This window comes from Engystomops pustulosus, chromosome 2 (assembly GCF_040894005.1).
Source record: "Engystomops pustulosus chromosome 2, aEngPut4.maternal, whole genome shotgun sequence".
Lineage (NCBI taxonomy): Eukaryota > Metazoa > Chordata > Amphibia > Anura > Leptodactylidae > Engystomops > Engystomops pustulosus.
In genome coordinates, this window is record NC_092412.1 from 106840271 (window position 1) to 106857298 (window position 17028).

Here is a 17028-nt window from a genome sequence, read left to right on the forward strand (position 1 = left end):
AACTACAACAAAGACCCGCTTATTTATCGCAAAGTGCCAACACAGAAATTCAATTTGTGATTCAAACTCCCTTCTCTGTCAGTTTTCATTGATACCAGCACCTGAGGACACCAATAAAGCAGAAAATAGTCCCAGGTACAGCTGTCGCTTTAAAATATCTCTGTGCACAGCAAGTCCTGGGATCTGGGACTGCAGGAATATACCTGGAGTCCTCTCAAGTGAGGGCCTGAGTGCCCACAGAAAGGGGTCCGAGTGCCACCTCTGGCACCAGTGCCATAGGTTAGCCATCACTGGCCTATAGGCATGATAAGCACTGGCATCGGGTAGTGAGGGGACGGGTAGCAGCCTACGCGTTTCAGAGAATCATCTCCTTAGTCATGGCAGATAACTCTATAACAGAGGTGTGTGGTGTCTTGTTTTCTGCGTAACAAATTACACTTCATAGTGATGGTATTGAATATTCCCTGCCGTGTACCGGGAAGCAATTCCAAATGCAGTAAAAATGGTGAAATTACGCATTTGTGCCGTTTTCTTGTGGGCTTGGATTTTACAGCTTTCACTGTGCGCCCCGAATGACATGTCTTCTTTATTCTTTGGGTCGGTACGATCACAGGATACTAAATTTGTATAGGTTTTTTAATGTTTTCATACATTTACAAAAATTAAAACCTCCTGTACAAATAATTTTTTTCGATTTTGCCATCTTCTGGCGCTAATAACTTTTTCATACTTTGTTGTACGGAGCTGTGGATAGTGTCATTTTCTGCAACTTTTGATGACATTTTCAATTTTTTATATTTTTAAAAATGGTAATTTTCCATTACGGGTTTAACACATTTAAAAAAACGTTATTATACTTTGATAGATCAGGCGTTTTCGGAAGCAGAAATACTTAATGTGTTTATGATTTTTATTGTTTATTTATATCAGTTCTAGGGAAAGGGGGGGGTAATTTTTGTTTTTTTTATTATAATGTACTTTAACCCTAGGTTGTCTGATCGTTCCTACCATATACTGCCATCCTACGATTTAAAAAAAAAAAAAAAAAAGATGTACACGCTTCTTTTGTCTGATTGATCCTACCATATATTGCCATACAACAGTATCACAGTATATGGGGATTTACCGCATCATTTATTACAATGTTCAAATCAGCCTTAGTTCTTTGTAAGTAATCGCCACCCTCCGATGACTTCACAGAGGCTGGTGATCGAATCAGATCTCATAGACTCGTAGTTTTAAAAGTTGATTTTTAGAAGGGAGGAGGCCATGAATAACAAATATAAGATTAGCACAGTCAAGGTGCCTGGATCTTTGAGTAAAGGTCCCTGGTTTATCATAATGGATTTTGATGGTTGATTTCCTGTAACATTTCCCAATAACTGGCGCTAGCCATGTGTTTGCACTTAGTAAGGGTATGTGACAGAGCAGTATGCTATTGTTAGAGTCGGCCGTGTCTATGCTGTCTGATCAGGACCCCGGTACCAGTACTGGGTCTCTACCGCAGTGCTGCTGATACTACAGCTTTCGCCCTATACTGTGCATAGGCATCAGTCCGCTATGTATATTATATATATATTGTATATATATATCGACATAATGTATATTCCACCCTGCAAGCATAAAGGAAAACACATAAGTAATATAAAGAATATAAAATCTATGAAACTATACACTGTGTATGTAACCGGGAGCATAGCGCCGCCGTATCACATAGCTCCATCTGATGCCGGCACACTACGCACTCCTCTTCAGCCTCCTCCCGCGCCTCCCCGTCCGGTCATGTGACCTCCAGCAGCTTCCATCCTCCAGCATGGCCGCCGTGTGCCTTAGACCGGCGCTGCGGGCGGGCGCCGGGGGACCCTGGAAGGCCGTAGCGGTGGTTGCAGCGTGCAGTCAGGTAGGTAATGGGGTGCAGAAGCCTCCGCTCCCCTGACCTCATCAATAAGGGGGGACACCGGGAGTTACCTTGTGATGTCATTCACCTGACCTGCAGTCGCTTATGTGATGCGATACCACGTTGTGCCTGGCAGCTGCAGACGGGTCATCAGGCTGCAGTGATAGGCCTGGCATGCACTACTTCTATGCTGTAGCCACCGCTTGGGGGTGTTAGAGGGAGGGCTCTCTGGCACCCATGGGCACTTCTCTAGATGTGATTGCTGGGTGCTAGTGTCATAACATAGCCTCACAACTATATATATATATATATATATATATATATATATATATATATATATATCCACTGCTAAGAACCCTCTATGGTTTAAAGATCACATTATAGCAGCTTTATTGTCACATACCTCACAATTGTATGATTCTGGAAGAGGGACAGAAGGCATGTACACTGTGCAAGATTTTCTATTTAGAGATAATTGTGGGTACAGAGCGAGTCAAGGACAGAGCATTTGTCCTTGACTCGCTCTGTACCCACAATTATCAGTATTATGAGCCTCCAGTCAATATATCTCTAAGCGGCCCACTCCAGCATAATGCCACCCTCAAACAGTATTGGGGATCATTCACATTGCCGCTATGGGGGATGTGATCTAGTCCCATGATGTGCACAGCACTGTGCACTCGGGCGGCCGCACCACAAACTATAGGCCTGAGCACCTGGCCACGTGAATGAGGCTTGCCACTGCTATACGTGGTTCTGAAGCCCACTAGCGTGTCATCACATCGTGCCTGCTAACCTCTGCATACAGCTGAGACTTATTGGTGTAGCAAATGGCTCCCTGCTACACCGTTGCATCTCTATCTGTATCCCAAAGTGTCGCATTGCAATCTGGGGCAGACCCCCAAAAATAAATATCACCATACCCTTAACTTTTAAATAGTTTTGGGTGTTTTTTCTTTTTATGCAGGATGAGCTGACATTTTCATTGATAACATTTTGGGAACTTGACTTAGTTATGTCATGTTGTGGGAGTGTCTTGGAGTAAGTTGACTCCTGAGCCTAATAGCTTAGTAAATTTTTAACAATGTATATGAAATTACAATGGCTGTAAATGGGGCATGCTGCAATTTTAAAGGGGTTTTCCCACGAACGCAAGAATAGGCCCTATCTTATCCTCCATGACTCTGACAGAGTGCCGCAATCTCTGTCAGCTCCATAGAGTTTAATGGAGCAGAACTGTCATGCGGGGTTGTCTGCTCCATTAATCTAAGGAATGGCGAGGTGTCCGATGGAGGTACATGGGACTCCATCAGACCCCATGTTTTAGCGTTCTGTCGGGGTCTCCTCACTGACACCCCCACTGCTCAGCAACTTAGGCCCTATCCCGTGGATAAGGCCTAACTTTTGTTCGTGGGGAAACCCCCTTTAATTTTCACCTTTACTTTATTTCATAAATTGGATGAAAAGAGAAGTGTTTGTGTCTGTATTAGACATTAGCTGGGATGGTGCTGGGATATCAAGTTTTCTTTTAACCAAATAATTTGCCTATATTTAGTCTGTGGAGAAAATGTTTTTGCATAATAGGCAGATAAGTTTCTTGCCTTTTTTAAAGTGTTATTCCAGGAATCAGCATAATTCATATGCAAATGGATACTCAAAATATAAGCTAATATGTAATTAGTTGTTGTTTAAAATTTTCCTCCCCTTAGCAGAAAATGCTGGTGACATAGACTGTAATGTAGAATTAAAAGGCTACTGGCCCTTTAATCAGTCCGTTAATTTCCACAGGACAGAAGATGGCCGCTAATCACATGTCCACATCACATGTCCTGCACCTGCCCAGGCAGGTCATGGGATCTCCACTATGATTGGCTGTAGTTGGTTGGTTGCAGTGCATCCAGTATGGCCAGTGTTGTGGTGATGTGCAGGCATGGCAGTTACACATCATTACTATGGTAACAGAACAAGAAAACCTGTTAGATCATCACTGGGAGCAGAGCATAAGAGGGAGGAGGAGTTACTGAGAACTAAAGGATCTTGGGACTTGTATTTTTAAGTGGCGGCCATCTTAGGGATAACTCCACCTACTTTAGAGAGGCCATTCATTTTGTAAATCATAAAATCAAACTATTTAAGCTCCATTTTGTGACTATCCATTTATTTATAGCATCGTGGGTTTTTGTGTCAGACGTTCATATTCCTGGAATACCCCTTTAATAAAAAGTAAGAGAAGCGCATAAAAAGAAGTTAATGTCAGACACTACGGGGCGGATTGATCAGTCTAAAAGAGTGCACTATTGCAGCTGAATATACAAAGTGATTGGTGATGCCTGCAAAGTTATAACTAAGCATTAATAAGAGATATTAGTGGATTCCCTCTAGTAGGTATGCATGGCCTAAACCAAATCAGTCACACTAAGCTAATAAGATAGAACAGAGAATAGGGCAGGTACTTCATTGTGGTTCAGAGAGACTGGTGGACTGATGTCACTCAAGTACAGAAAGTCTCAAAGAACACAGAGATGTGTTTCAAGGGCAAGGTTTCTTCATCCTTCATTATTATGCCACATTTATAAAGGACAGAGGTATTTTTAGATGCTTTAAAATAATAATGCTTTCTAAAGTTTAGCATGTAGTGTATGTAGACGTGTGTTTGTTCAATAAAAATTGATGGCGCATGCCTGTTTTTCACTATTCATCTATTCAACTATTTAATATTCATATTAGTGTTTGAACTGCTTTACTGCAGAGACTCTCAGAAGTAAATTACATGACGAATACCATCCAGAAATGCTCCACTCTATGGATGAGGCAATGTTATTACGTTGTTTTATTTTTCCTGTAGAGTGTAGGTGTATACAGGTGATATATAAAACTTACCTTGCCTTAGTAATGTCAAAGCCAGATTTCAGCATCATCTTTTCAAGATTGCTTACAAAATTATATACATAGTGTATAGAAATATATTATATATACATTAGGTTAGCCTTTTAATGTAGCAATTTGTAAATGTTTGAAGAAAAATACATAGAAAAAGCCATCTAATTCTATCTTACCAGCAGCATGAGGAGATTCGTGTGTATTAAACTCCATTAAAGTTAAACAGTAGATATGGGAGTCCTGAATGCATTGCCAGGATTTGCAGTCTGTTCTGTCCAGCCGGATCCGACAACCTTCCGGCCCACGTTCACAATGCTGTGAATAGGGACAGATAGGCGTGCCTGGCCACGGCCTACCGGAAGCTGAATCCAGCGCTGCTGTGGTGGCCATGTTGCTGGATACCGGAGGGCACCGGAAGGTAAGTAGGACTTTATTTTTTTAAGCAGCGCCCTCCTGGCCTCCCTTATTTTTTTTTTTTAAGAACTCGGACAACCCCTTTAACATCAAGGATAATCTTGCACCAGGTTGCACTTTTCCCTTTTCTTTAAAGGGGTTATGCGGGTATACAAATTTAATTATGGCCAGGCTGGGCTATTTAAAAATAACAAATGTGTATTTGCCTCGTCCGGCACCGCTGATGACCCGCGCCGCGGTCAGTCTCATCTGTGCGCCGGTTTGTATACAGCGGCGCACAGGGAGTTTCCGGCCGGAAGCTCCTATCCAACAGCATCTTCCAGCGCTTACAACGCTGAGAGATGGGGACGCGGACCGGAAGTTCCCTGTGCGTGGCTTCTGTGCGGAGGACATCGGCGCCGCCGAAGGAGGTAAGTACACGTTTGTTATTTTTAAATAGCCTGCCCCAGCCCGGCCTTCAGTAAATTTGTATACCCGGATAACCCCTTTAACCCTCTCCTTTTTTCTTATTTGTTATGTGCTGTAGTATGTGTATGTATTTTGCAATATGATTGCATTTGTATATCATTTTTGTGCTTGTTTCAATTTCCATTACATTGTTCACGTGCTGCTGTATTGTGATCAGAACTTTGTGCTCTTATTTTATTGTGTTTAGTGAGATGTGAATAACTAGTCCTCTCCGCACCCCCTTTTATTTTGGCACAGGCGTCTCGGCTAATACATACCAGCTCCACGCTACAGAGGAAAAATGTTGCAGCCTCGGGACCTGAAAAGTACACAGAGGCTTTTATTAAAAAACAGATTGAAGAGTTCAACATTGGAAAGAGACATTTAGCCAACATGATGGGAGAGGATCCAGAGACATTTACCCAAGAGGATATTGATGTAAGTAGAGCTACTCGGTTGGAGAAGTAATTTAGTGTGGAGTTTCATATTGAAATCCCTTAACTCTGGTGAGACTGTCCCAACTCCCTGTGAATTTTAATCAAACTTTTAGGATAATGCTGGGCACATTTCTGTAGAAAGCAGGGTGTTTGTTCCTCTGTCTTACATAGGAATAGTCACATCAAATAACACACCGCAGTGCTTTCATTGTCCTGAGCTGACTTCCTTGTGTCATGTAGGATTGTTACTGCCGCTGTGGGACTATGACTCTGTATAACACAGGAGACTTGTGGTGTGCTTTCTATTATGCTGTAATTCCACCATTTATCAGAGAAATCCTTCATCTGGAAGTGTTGCTGTATGTTCAGAGCTGTAAGGAAGATTACCTGTGCTGGAATAGTTACCCTGAGAACAGTAGGATAGTGATGTTTGCTCCATTTATCAATGTCACGGGAACACTTAAATTATGGAAGCAGTCTGGGAATTTCTTATGTATAGGTCATTTTTTAAATTTTTGTTTTATTTTACAAAAGTGAATCTTTTTGTACTTACTTTAAATTGTTAAATATGGATTCTGCACCTGAATATAGTGGGCAATATATCCAATTGCACAACATAGTCAGTATTGGGCTTTATGCACACGTCCACATGGGCAGAAGTGTGCTGTGAGCCGCCTACCAGCTGGAGAAGGAGAGGTTGAGCTGTGGCCTTTCCCTATAGGGAAGCTCAGTGGCTGTGCCGTAATCCAGACAGGTATAGGACCTGCTCTATCTTCTGCTTAGGCACGGTGAGATAAATGTGTTCTCACTGCACAGTGTCTGTATGCAATGTATCAAATGGCAGCCGTGAGCTGCCGGTTTTGGGGCTAACTTATGGCTGCGATCATTTGGATGTGTGCCTGTGGCCCAAGTGAGTAAGGTATTTTTAATACTCTATTAACATGCTCGGAAGAGCATCCAAGAAAATGAATATGTCCGTTAGGTTGGGTTCACGTCATGTTCTATGTAAACGCTCAACGTATGCATCAGAAAAGCTCCGGCTGAGTATATACATTGACATGTAGTGGCAGACAGAGGCATGGTTGCAATACTGCAGATTTGTTCAGAAATCTGTTCAGGGTTCACAGGGGTTTAAACAGGTCGAATAAATTTATGCTACAAATCGGCTGCATGTGAATTCCTGGGGATATTCCTAAAATTTTAAGTCAATAATCCGGGTGCAGTCTTAAGGCTTGGATTTCCTGTGGCTGTTTTGGCGAATGCGTAACTTAAAAGTATAACATAACTGTAAAATATAAGAAAATTTTGCTCTGCACTAAGAAAAAAATCAAGCAATTTTCCAGTTTACTCTAATTAGCTAATTACAAGCATGCTATCCTGTTTCATATAATTGCCCTCAATACAGGCGGTCCCCTACTTAAGAACACTCGACTTACATACGACCCCTAGTTACAAACGGACCTCTGGATATTGGTAATTTATTGTACTTTAGTCCTAGGCTACAATAATCAGCTGTAACAGTTATCACAGGTGTCTGTAATGAAGATTTATTGTTAATCCTGGTTCTTATGACAACCCAACATTTTTAAAATCCAATTGTCACAGAGACCAAAAAAATTCTGGCTGGGATTACAATGATAAAATATACAGTTCCGACTTGCATACAAATTCAACTTAAGAACAAACCTACAGACCCTATCTTGTATGTAACCCGGGGACTGCCTGTACTCTGGCCGCAGTGCCCCAAGCTGTATTCACAACTATGGAGGGCCGCTCACTTCTGGGATAGCTATGATTTTAAAAGAAATAATAATGGATATACCATGCTATCTCTCAGGCTATGAAGAAGTCAGCAGCATGATACTGATATTGTTGGAACTGTTATCAAAGGCTCTCTCCAGCTGTGCTAAAGCTATTTTTTTTTGCCAGTAACTTGACAGTTACGCTTTAACATCAACTCTAAAAACATATCTCTACATTGAACTATCTATGATCTGCAAATGAAGGCAAAGTATGAATGTGGTCTTCAGAATTTAATGGCCTGTGACAATGTACAGTACTAAACATGTTTTGTCATTTTGTTTGATTTTTTCTTTTTAACTGCACTTGAATTATGTGGGTTTTTCATATTATTCCTAAGCATTATGTTGGTGCCATATAAATCGTTGGTAAGTATATAACTCATCTGGGAAACCGCACATTTTAGTGGAGAAGCAATCCGTTGCCACATGCTAGTGCATTGTTCTATCAACTGCAATGCAAGCAGATTGATAAATAATGCTGCCAAGTTCTCTTCAATTGCTTTTTAATTGTTATCTCATCTCTTGCTCAGAAACCTGCATGTTCTCCTCCTGCTAGGAGAGAGAATTCTGCAGGAAATTTCTCTAATTGATTTGCTGTGTCCATTCTATTTGCCGTATCATTTTTCACAATATTTCATAATTTGTGCTCATTTCTAATGAACAGAGTCATTAGAAGAGGCATGACTAAGTACAACTGACAGCTAACATTAGGTGCCAGATGCAGTCTCTAATGCTACGTACAAGTGAAGAGAACAGCTTAAATAAATTAGCACCTGTACATTAGTCTCACTTGCTGGGAATTTAGAAGCGAATCAGTTGAGATGACATTTAGGTAAGTCATTGATCACGTTAACAGCTGCCTACCCACTGCCCAGCTGGGATGGCAAATTAATAGAGATAGCAGCACTGACCTGGTGCTTTTCCCAGACCAGGCAACACTCTCTTGTTGTCTTTAGTTGAAGCTCAGCTTACTGCTTTCTATTGTGCTTTATTCTTTGTTTTGCTGGCAAAGCCTGTAGTAATGGGTGGCAGTACTTTACCTAAAACTGGGTAAGGCCTCAACTATAATGGGCATTTGGTGCAGGGGCAGACATGAGCAAAAGTGTGAGCGCCTCTGTGAAAAGTCACTTTTGCTGTCTGCTAGTTTACAGATTTACTGTTGCTTTTAGCGAGATATTACCGGTAAATTCAGTAGTTGGGTCTTATACCAGTCTCAAACAAGTGGCGCAGAAACCGATGTGAAAGATTTTGTCATATTTCTTCGTGTGTGTGTCCCCAGTCTTAAGGTGGCAAAGGGCAGAAGCACATATGGTTTGTCTGTCCTTGACTTGGCCCACATTTGCTGCTCCAACTCATAGAAAGTCTTGCTTCCCAAATAGATGAATAGCTGAAACCAGAATTTTAGAAACACTATATAAAAAGACACATATGCATGCCCTCCGACAGGACCAGAAAATAAGATTATATAAAATATTCAAATGAGCCAGAAGTGCTCAGGGTCCTGTCGGCCGAGCACCTTCTGACTCCTCCGATACGTAATTTACACATGCACTCCGCTTCTAGTTATGCACCCCTCCCAGCCCTCTCTGCAGCTGGGTGACATCACCAGCTGATATGCTTGTGACTGATCAGAAGGCTGTGACGTCAGTAAAGGTCTTTTAGCCTACTCGTGCGCGACAGCCTCTGCCTATGTGCTGCCTATGTGCCTGTCCGCACATCCTCTCATGTCTTATCATAACATTCCTCCCAGCGCTCTCCGGTGACAGCCAGCTGTCACACTGCAGGACACGCTGTGGCCACTAGTAGGCTAAAGGACCTTTACTGACGTTACAGCCATGTGATCAGTCACATGCATATCAGCTGGTGATGTCACTCGGCTGCAGAGAGGGGTGCATAACAATGAAGCGGGGGGCATGCATAAATTACGTATCGGAGGAGCCAGGAGTTTGGCAACACTCTAAGGGTTTTAACTAAATATGATTACTGGAAGACATAAACATTGAGAATACTGGTGCCTTATACATTTTTCCACTTGGTGGGCTATTGGAAATCTCTAGAAACACTGATATTGGTGCTTAATCTAAAATTTTGCTGTCAACCTTTAGATTTGTCCGTAAATCTGGAGTTACATGTTCAGCATAGTGCTATGGGAACCTGCCATTAGGTTTATTTGTGGCAATCTGGTGAAAGGTTCCCTTTTAATGGGACAAAAAAAATACTTAACATTTTTTTTTTCCACAGGCTGAGAATTTTATGGGTTTTTTTTTTGTCAGTGGTATTACTTAGCCCTCTAGAACTTAGCGAACAACATTTAATTCTCTGTTGGGCATAGCATATGGCCGGCTGGTGTAGGGGGGCAGAGTGCGGTTTTTTTTTTTTTTTTTGAGAAACTGTACAGTAATGCATTACTATATTGTGTCCTTTACAATGCACTTCTATGGCAGCCGTATGCTAACTACTGTTTGTACGGTTAACATGGCCGCCATATACTGACGTGTGAATTTGGCCTAAGATGTTTCATATGTGAATTTCGCAATTCAAAATATGTCATGAGGCTTGATATAAGCTTCATAAAACCAGCTTAAAGATTTGCTCCAGTGGAGTTTGCTCAAGCATATTATGGTTTCCTTGTTAGCATCCCATCCGTTTGCCATTTTAAAAGCAAGTACAAACCCCTTTTCATATGAGACAATGACAAATTGCTTTTATGTCATGTTTACTGGATGTGTAATCAAGTTAAAACCTGTGACTGGGATCCCTGGCATTACGGCTTTAATGCTTTAATCTTGATTTCAAGAACACCGGTGTCCGATGACCATGCACATGGAGTCATATTTTTTTTCGTGTTGCCACCCGTGTCGACGTGAGGGACATTATTGGATTTCATAACAGTAATTAGTCAAAAACCCCTTTAAAATTATGTTGCATAACTAGATCTTTACAAATTCTACATTTTGTTAAAATAATGTTGGAAATGTTCAGTGCATAAAGCTTTATACATTACAATCTCATTAAATACCAAATGTAAGAGGTAAAAACATAATGAAAATGCATTCAGTCTGTTCTTGAAAAACACGAGAAATGTGAGGCATAAGGTTATGTTTTATTCATGGCACTAGTCTTACTCAGCTGGAACACATAAGGGGCAGGGGAGGAGGAGGTTTCTAGACAGCTTTGGTCTTTGTAAGGGTGGGAATGCCATGTAGTCATCCTTTTAGTTGCACGTGCAGAGATTGTAGTGTGTATTTTTGCTATTGAGACCATCTTTATTATGTATTCACTCAAAATGTAGGTTACTCATTGTATTCTATTACAACATGAGTGACATGTAATCTCCATACTTCATAGATTAACAATGGTTAGTATTAGTTTTGATTCTATAGTAAAGACCATATGTAAAATCGAATATTGTGTTAAATACCATAAGTGTCATACTAGCCAGACATGACTCTGTCTGTACTCTTTACTTTTGCTGTTTAATATAAAAATAAAATTTCTTCATAGATCTAGTTATGCAAGCTGGTCACAAATCATTTATTTCAGTCATGGTTTGTGTAAATTACTCTATCCAGTAGAGGAATATTTTTGGTAACCATAGCATAGATGCTACTGGTGGATCTTATGAGAAACATATCGGCATAGCTTTGGTTAATTTCTTTTAAAAACCATTGTTATTATTTTTTACGAGCTTTGGTTATTAATCCCCTGCCATGATGCTGTAGGACTTGTGACATCAAAGTTCCTACCTAAAGTACACTGCTCAAAAAAATAAAAAGAACACTTAAACAACACAATATAACTCCAAGTAAATCAAATTCTGTGAAATCAAACTGTCCACTTAGGAAGCCATACTGTTTGACAATCCATATAATTTGCTGTTGTGCAAATGAAATGGACAACAGTGGTTGGGCAGGTGGGGACCACAGACCACTTCTCTTGCAGGATGGCACATCTGTAGAACTGTGGCAAGAAGGTTTGCTGCATCTGTTGGCGTACTGTCCAGAGGCTGGAGGCGCTACCAGGAGACAGGCCCGTTCACCAGGAGACGTGGAGGGAGCCGCAGCATCAGGGCCGCAGCATCGGGACCGCTACCTCTGCCTTTTTGCAAGGAGGAACAGGAGGAGCACTGCCAGAGCCCTGCAAAATGATCTCCAGTAGGGCATAAATGTGCATGTGTCTGCACAAACTGTTAGAAACCGATTCCATGAGGATGGTATTAGGGCCCAAAGTCCACAAATGGGGGTTTTCTCACAGCCCAACACCATGCAAGACGCATTGCAGTTGCCAGGGAACATCAGGATTGGCAAAATCGCCACTTATGCCACTGTGCTTTTCAAGTTTACACTGAGCACATGTGACAGACATTACAGCCCTCTATGTGTTTGCCTGAGGTAGCCTGACTGCCATTAGGTACAAAGATGAGATCCTCAGACCCCTTGTGAGAAATAATCTTTATTTAAAAAGCGCCATCAAATTCTGTAACTCTTTACAAACATGCTAGTTTGGTTGGCCCATGGTTCCTCCTAATTCAGGACAATGCTAGACCTCATGTGGCTGGAGTGTGTCAACAGTTCCTGCAAGATGAAGACATTGAAGCTATGGACTAGCCTCATTTTGTTTTGTTTTACGGACATTAGGTCATAGTTGGGTCAGTCTGTAGTGTGTTTTTCCACTTTAATTTTGTCGGTGACTCAAAATCCAGGCCTCCATTGGTTAATAAATTTGATTTCTCATGATGATTTTATTCTTGTTGTCGGCACATTGCACTTTGTTCAGAACAAAGTATTCAATAAGAATATTTCAGATTCATTCAAATCTAGGATGTATTATTTGTGTGTTCCCTTTTATTTTTTTGAGCAGTGTATCTATTCAGTAGAACAGGAAAGTTATAAAACCACTGCACTCCACTCACTGATCGAAGCACTACCATTTTCTTCACCTCCTTGACTGTGCGACATCGGCACTAGATGTGCATACCTCATGGCAGAGTGAGCAAAGGCGCAGTCATATCTAGTAACTCGTTTAGAAAGACCCCCTCATTACAAGGTGACTGAACTCAATATGGACATATCCAGTAGGGTAACTTGTTCCAGAATAAAATGCCTAAAATGTAACTTTTTATTCATACATTAAAATAAAAGGTCATCATCAAAACTCTATAAGATTTAATGGACATGCACATATCCTTATTCTCTCTGAATAACTGTTGGTGATGAGCAAATCATGCCTGAATAACTGTAGGGAGGTAAGTTGAGGGACAATGGGTGTTCCTTCCTTAGGGCAACCAACCCTGATATCAGGAAGTATTGTAGGATAAGAATACCCCAGATACAAACACCTTAGTCCCAAGGCTGAAATGTAGATTCTAACCTGTTTCTGATGACAAATTTCTACACTGGTTTCTGTGCATGTCTAAGAATAGCTCTGAATAATGAGACAGATGTGCAATATATAATCTATATATCACACATAATAATGAGACAGATTGGGTCTCATAGTCTCACTTTCTATGGCCTTTATAGACTATTACTAACAAACGATTGCTACACTAATCTTCCTGCACACTATACTATCCTAAATCAGCTGCGATGTTGGCTATCACTCCGAGATTAAATCTCCCACTATTGCTGAGCCGCTTGGATTTCAGCTGATGCCCTAAAAACAGCTATATCATTATTCTACTCTATCAATTTTATACTTTTTACAGAGATTAGATTCTGGTTATGTCTCCTTCAGGCAGATTGTACAAAGATTAAAAATTATTCATGATCCTACGCGTTTCTGACAAGAAACATATTGTCAGAGGTCTGTGTTTGCTCAGAGGTTACATGTATGCATATATTAGACAGACTTGGTTGATGGTAGCTGATTGGTGCTGATTGTCAGCACACTTGATGGTAGTGTATTGGCTAAAAAGATCATACAAAAAGGGAAGCTGCCTGTTGTGGTGTGCCTGTATACTTGCCTCTGTAGTGACCCCATACATTTAATTGTTCCTGCCACAGCTTGGGTATGTGCCTAGAAAATAACACCTACAAAGGTTGACATCCGTTGCATATAGACAATCCTATATGACAAACCACATCTCCTTGCCATAGTAGAAACTATCTACTAATAAAGTTCCTTGTGCTGGCTGGAGGAGCTATCAAGCCCATACATGAACAAACCACTGATCTTATAGTGTACTGTTTAAAGAGAACTTGCCAGGCAAATTAACCCCCTAAGCTAAATATATTTTCATAAACTGCCATTCAAAAGCATTGTCCCTCTACATGCCTGTAAACTTAAGCAATCCGCTCCTAAAGCTGTATGCAAATGACCAGAGTTGTCCAATGAGTCATTATCATATTCAAGCTGTCCAGCTTATTCATGAGTGGGAGGCCCCCCCCCCCCCCCCGTGTTTGAATGACAGCCTGGATAATGTTGTGACACTCCTGGTGCTGTTGCCCCTTGCAGCCTGTGTGTGTATGAGATACTTGTATACACATGACTGACAGCATGTATAATGGTGTAATGGCTACTTTCTATACTTCCTGGTGTTGGCTTACAAACCACTGCAGCCTATGTGTATATAGGAGGGATACAACGGCTCCAGGCAACCATTTTTTAGCAGAACACGTCAGGTACTTGTGTAGCTGATCTCTGATTCTAACACATATGTATGAGGGGAGAGAGCATGTCGAGAGAGCATGTCAGCAGATAAAGCACAGACACAAGCAATACTTTACTATACATTACACACAGACATGAGCAGGGGGACATAACTTTCTCTCTCCATGTGCCCAGCCTCATATACATAGTAAAGAAAAGACAATTTTAGAATGATTAATGTATACATTGACTAGATAAAGGCTGGGATGGAATCCTTTTGAGCTGCTCCAACAGGTAGTGGGGACAGAATTAGAGACCTGATGACAAGTGTCATTTAATAATTCTCCTATTGGTTAGGCTGCCAGGATCGTGACCTTGTTTTTTCAACTTATTTCAGCAGGACATTAACTTATGAAACTATTGCAGAGTATCAGTACAAAGCTAATTTGCCTTGTATACATACCACTTTCTCCTTAATGGTTATTCTTCAGTGAATGTTTGGTAGCATATGACTGTGCTTGGTAAATGGAAACTGGGGAAATGGGAGCCCCTATATCATTTTCCGTCACCTGAAAGAAGCATGCATGTCTAAAAGATTTTTGATGCATAATTACTTTAGTATTTTGCCATCTTTTCTTTCCTCTGTCTGTTTAGGATGAAGGCTTGATATATAGCCAATGTAAAACAGGTGTTTTCCAGGAAAATGTTCTGTTTTATAACCTTATTTAGTCGGTTTAGGAGAGTCCTTAAACTTTGATTAAGAAAAGACATGCTAAGTAATAGATTAATGCAGCCCAGATGCCTCCGGTGAGCCTGCTCCGCTTCCCAGAGTCCATTTAGTAAAGGCTCCAGAGGAAGATTCTAATGGATAAAAGAATTACTGGAAGCCAAACAAAATGAACTTTTCAGTAGCTCAATAGCTTCCAATAAAATAGAAGTTACAGGTAGCACTTTCCCAGGTTACAGATGCATTTTATTTTTAACCGTTGGGAGTTTCTGACACAATCACTGACTTGGTTTGTTGCCAAGAACACATCAAAGTCCCTTTATCTCTGGGATTTTAGCATCTGGATAGGAAACCATTCAGCATTTATTGCCTAAACAGGGTTTTGTACTGACCTTTTTTGATCAAAATCTTGGGACCCAAATAATATGTTATTTATCTAAATAACCAATCCAATGTGTTCAATGTGAAACAATAACAATATAAATATTTAAAAACCACCTTAAAAAAAAAACTTTTTTTTTTTTACAGTTTTTTATAATTTTAAATTTTATTTATGTAGGAAAAACCTTTGCCTTAGCTTCAGGACATCCATTTAAAGCTTTTTTTTTTTAAAGTATTTTACAATAAGCTTTTTAATGCAAATATGAACAAATTGTATTTTGCCGTATAATTTTCATTTTTCTGACTGGACAGTGGGCCATATGTGCCCCTTGCATTTATGAAGTAGGAAATCTGTGTATCTGAATTATAAAAGGTTGGAATATTTCCTATACCACAAGTGGCTATGAGCATCTTGGGATCAGTGTTCTAGTGATGAGGGATTGTTCCTAGAGCACATTTTTTTTCTTTTGCTTTGACATGCTGCAATATAAGTTATTTATTGCACATTTCTCTAATGATGAGGGTATGGAAAAACAAATGCACTGTAGACATTGATGTATCCCTTTACCCAGACTTGGTAAGTAGATAATCACAAATTTATAATTGTCAACTTTTTACTGCTGCGTAATTAATCCATAATTTCCTTTTGGGTATGATTGAATTATACTTGCCACCTATCTGTCATTGCCAAATTCTTTATTCTTGGAATCATTATCATAAATCAGTGCATTCTATAAGAAAGTCTGAGGATCTCATCCAAGTAACAAATAAAGTGAATAGGAGGTGATCTTGGGATCCTACCCAAAAATGTGTTTTTTGTTTTTTTTTTTTGGCCTGTCAGAACTACTGAAGTTGTATACCAAACAGCACTATGTGAGTAGTGTGATATGATATTGTACAAGTGATCAAATGGTTGTGTCTTTAGGTCCCATGTGATAGTTATGAAAAACAGTTGTAGAAGATATAAGGTTAAAAAAGATTTAAAAACAATCCCACGTCTGTCACAACCTGAGGTTTATGTGTAGCATAATATTAAATTCCCATCATGCAAAGGTCAAATAAAAAAAGAATTCTGACAAAATTTTACAAATTTCCCCCTTAATAAAAAAAAGAAAAGTTTTGTCATTAAATTGTACTAAAAAGTCTACTCAATACGCGAACCCTCATATCGTAATGATGATAAATATGTAACAAAAGGTTAAATGCACATTTTGTATCAACCAGTTTGCAATATAAAAATGTTACCACAAATGACCAGAAAATTTGTAGTTTGAACAGGGTTAGAGAGAGAACTGTCAATCTTACCAAGACAATAAGCAATAGAAACAAGATGAAGAAAGGTTTTCTGCAACACAACATCTGTCTACTCCTGCATGGAGATGGCGCAAATACCTCCTATTGTTTTGTCTGTAAAGTGGAGTAGAATTATAACAATAGAGATCCTGATAACAA

General features: G+C 40.1%; 1 protein-coding gene and 1 long non-coding RNA gene across 3 annotated transcripts in view; one reads left to right on the plus strand and one right to left on the minus strand.

The window, feature by feature from the left end:
* Positions 1 to 2044, minus strand: part of LOC140118247 (uncharacterized) — a 47648-nt gene extending 45604 nt beyond the window's left edge. Inside the window, exon 1 of one of the 2 annotated variants that reach the window (XR_011853160.1) lies at positions 1969 to 2044. This is a non-coding gene — a long non-coding RNA (uncharacterized lncRNA). Of the gene's footprint in view, positions 1 to 1674; positions 1838 to 1968 lie in introns of those variants that run through there. The other variant, XR_011853159.1, reaches the window with a different exon arrangement.
* The window catches only part of MRPS9 (mitochondrial ribosomal protein S9), a 42728-nt gene continuing 27409 nt past the window's right edge, over positions 1710 to 17028 (plus strand). Inside the window, exons 1-2 of the mRNA XM_072135888.1 lie at positions 1710 to 1900; positions 5897 to 6076. Coding sequence (XP_071991989.1) covers positions 1727 to 1900; positions 5897 to 6076 — 354 coding nt within the window. The 5' untranslated portion in view covers positions 1710 to 1726. The remainder of the gene's footprint in view (positions 1901 to 5896; positions 6077 to 17028) is intronic.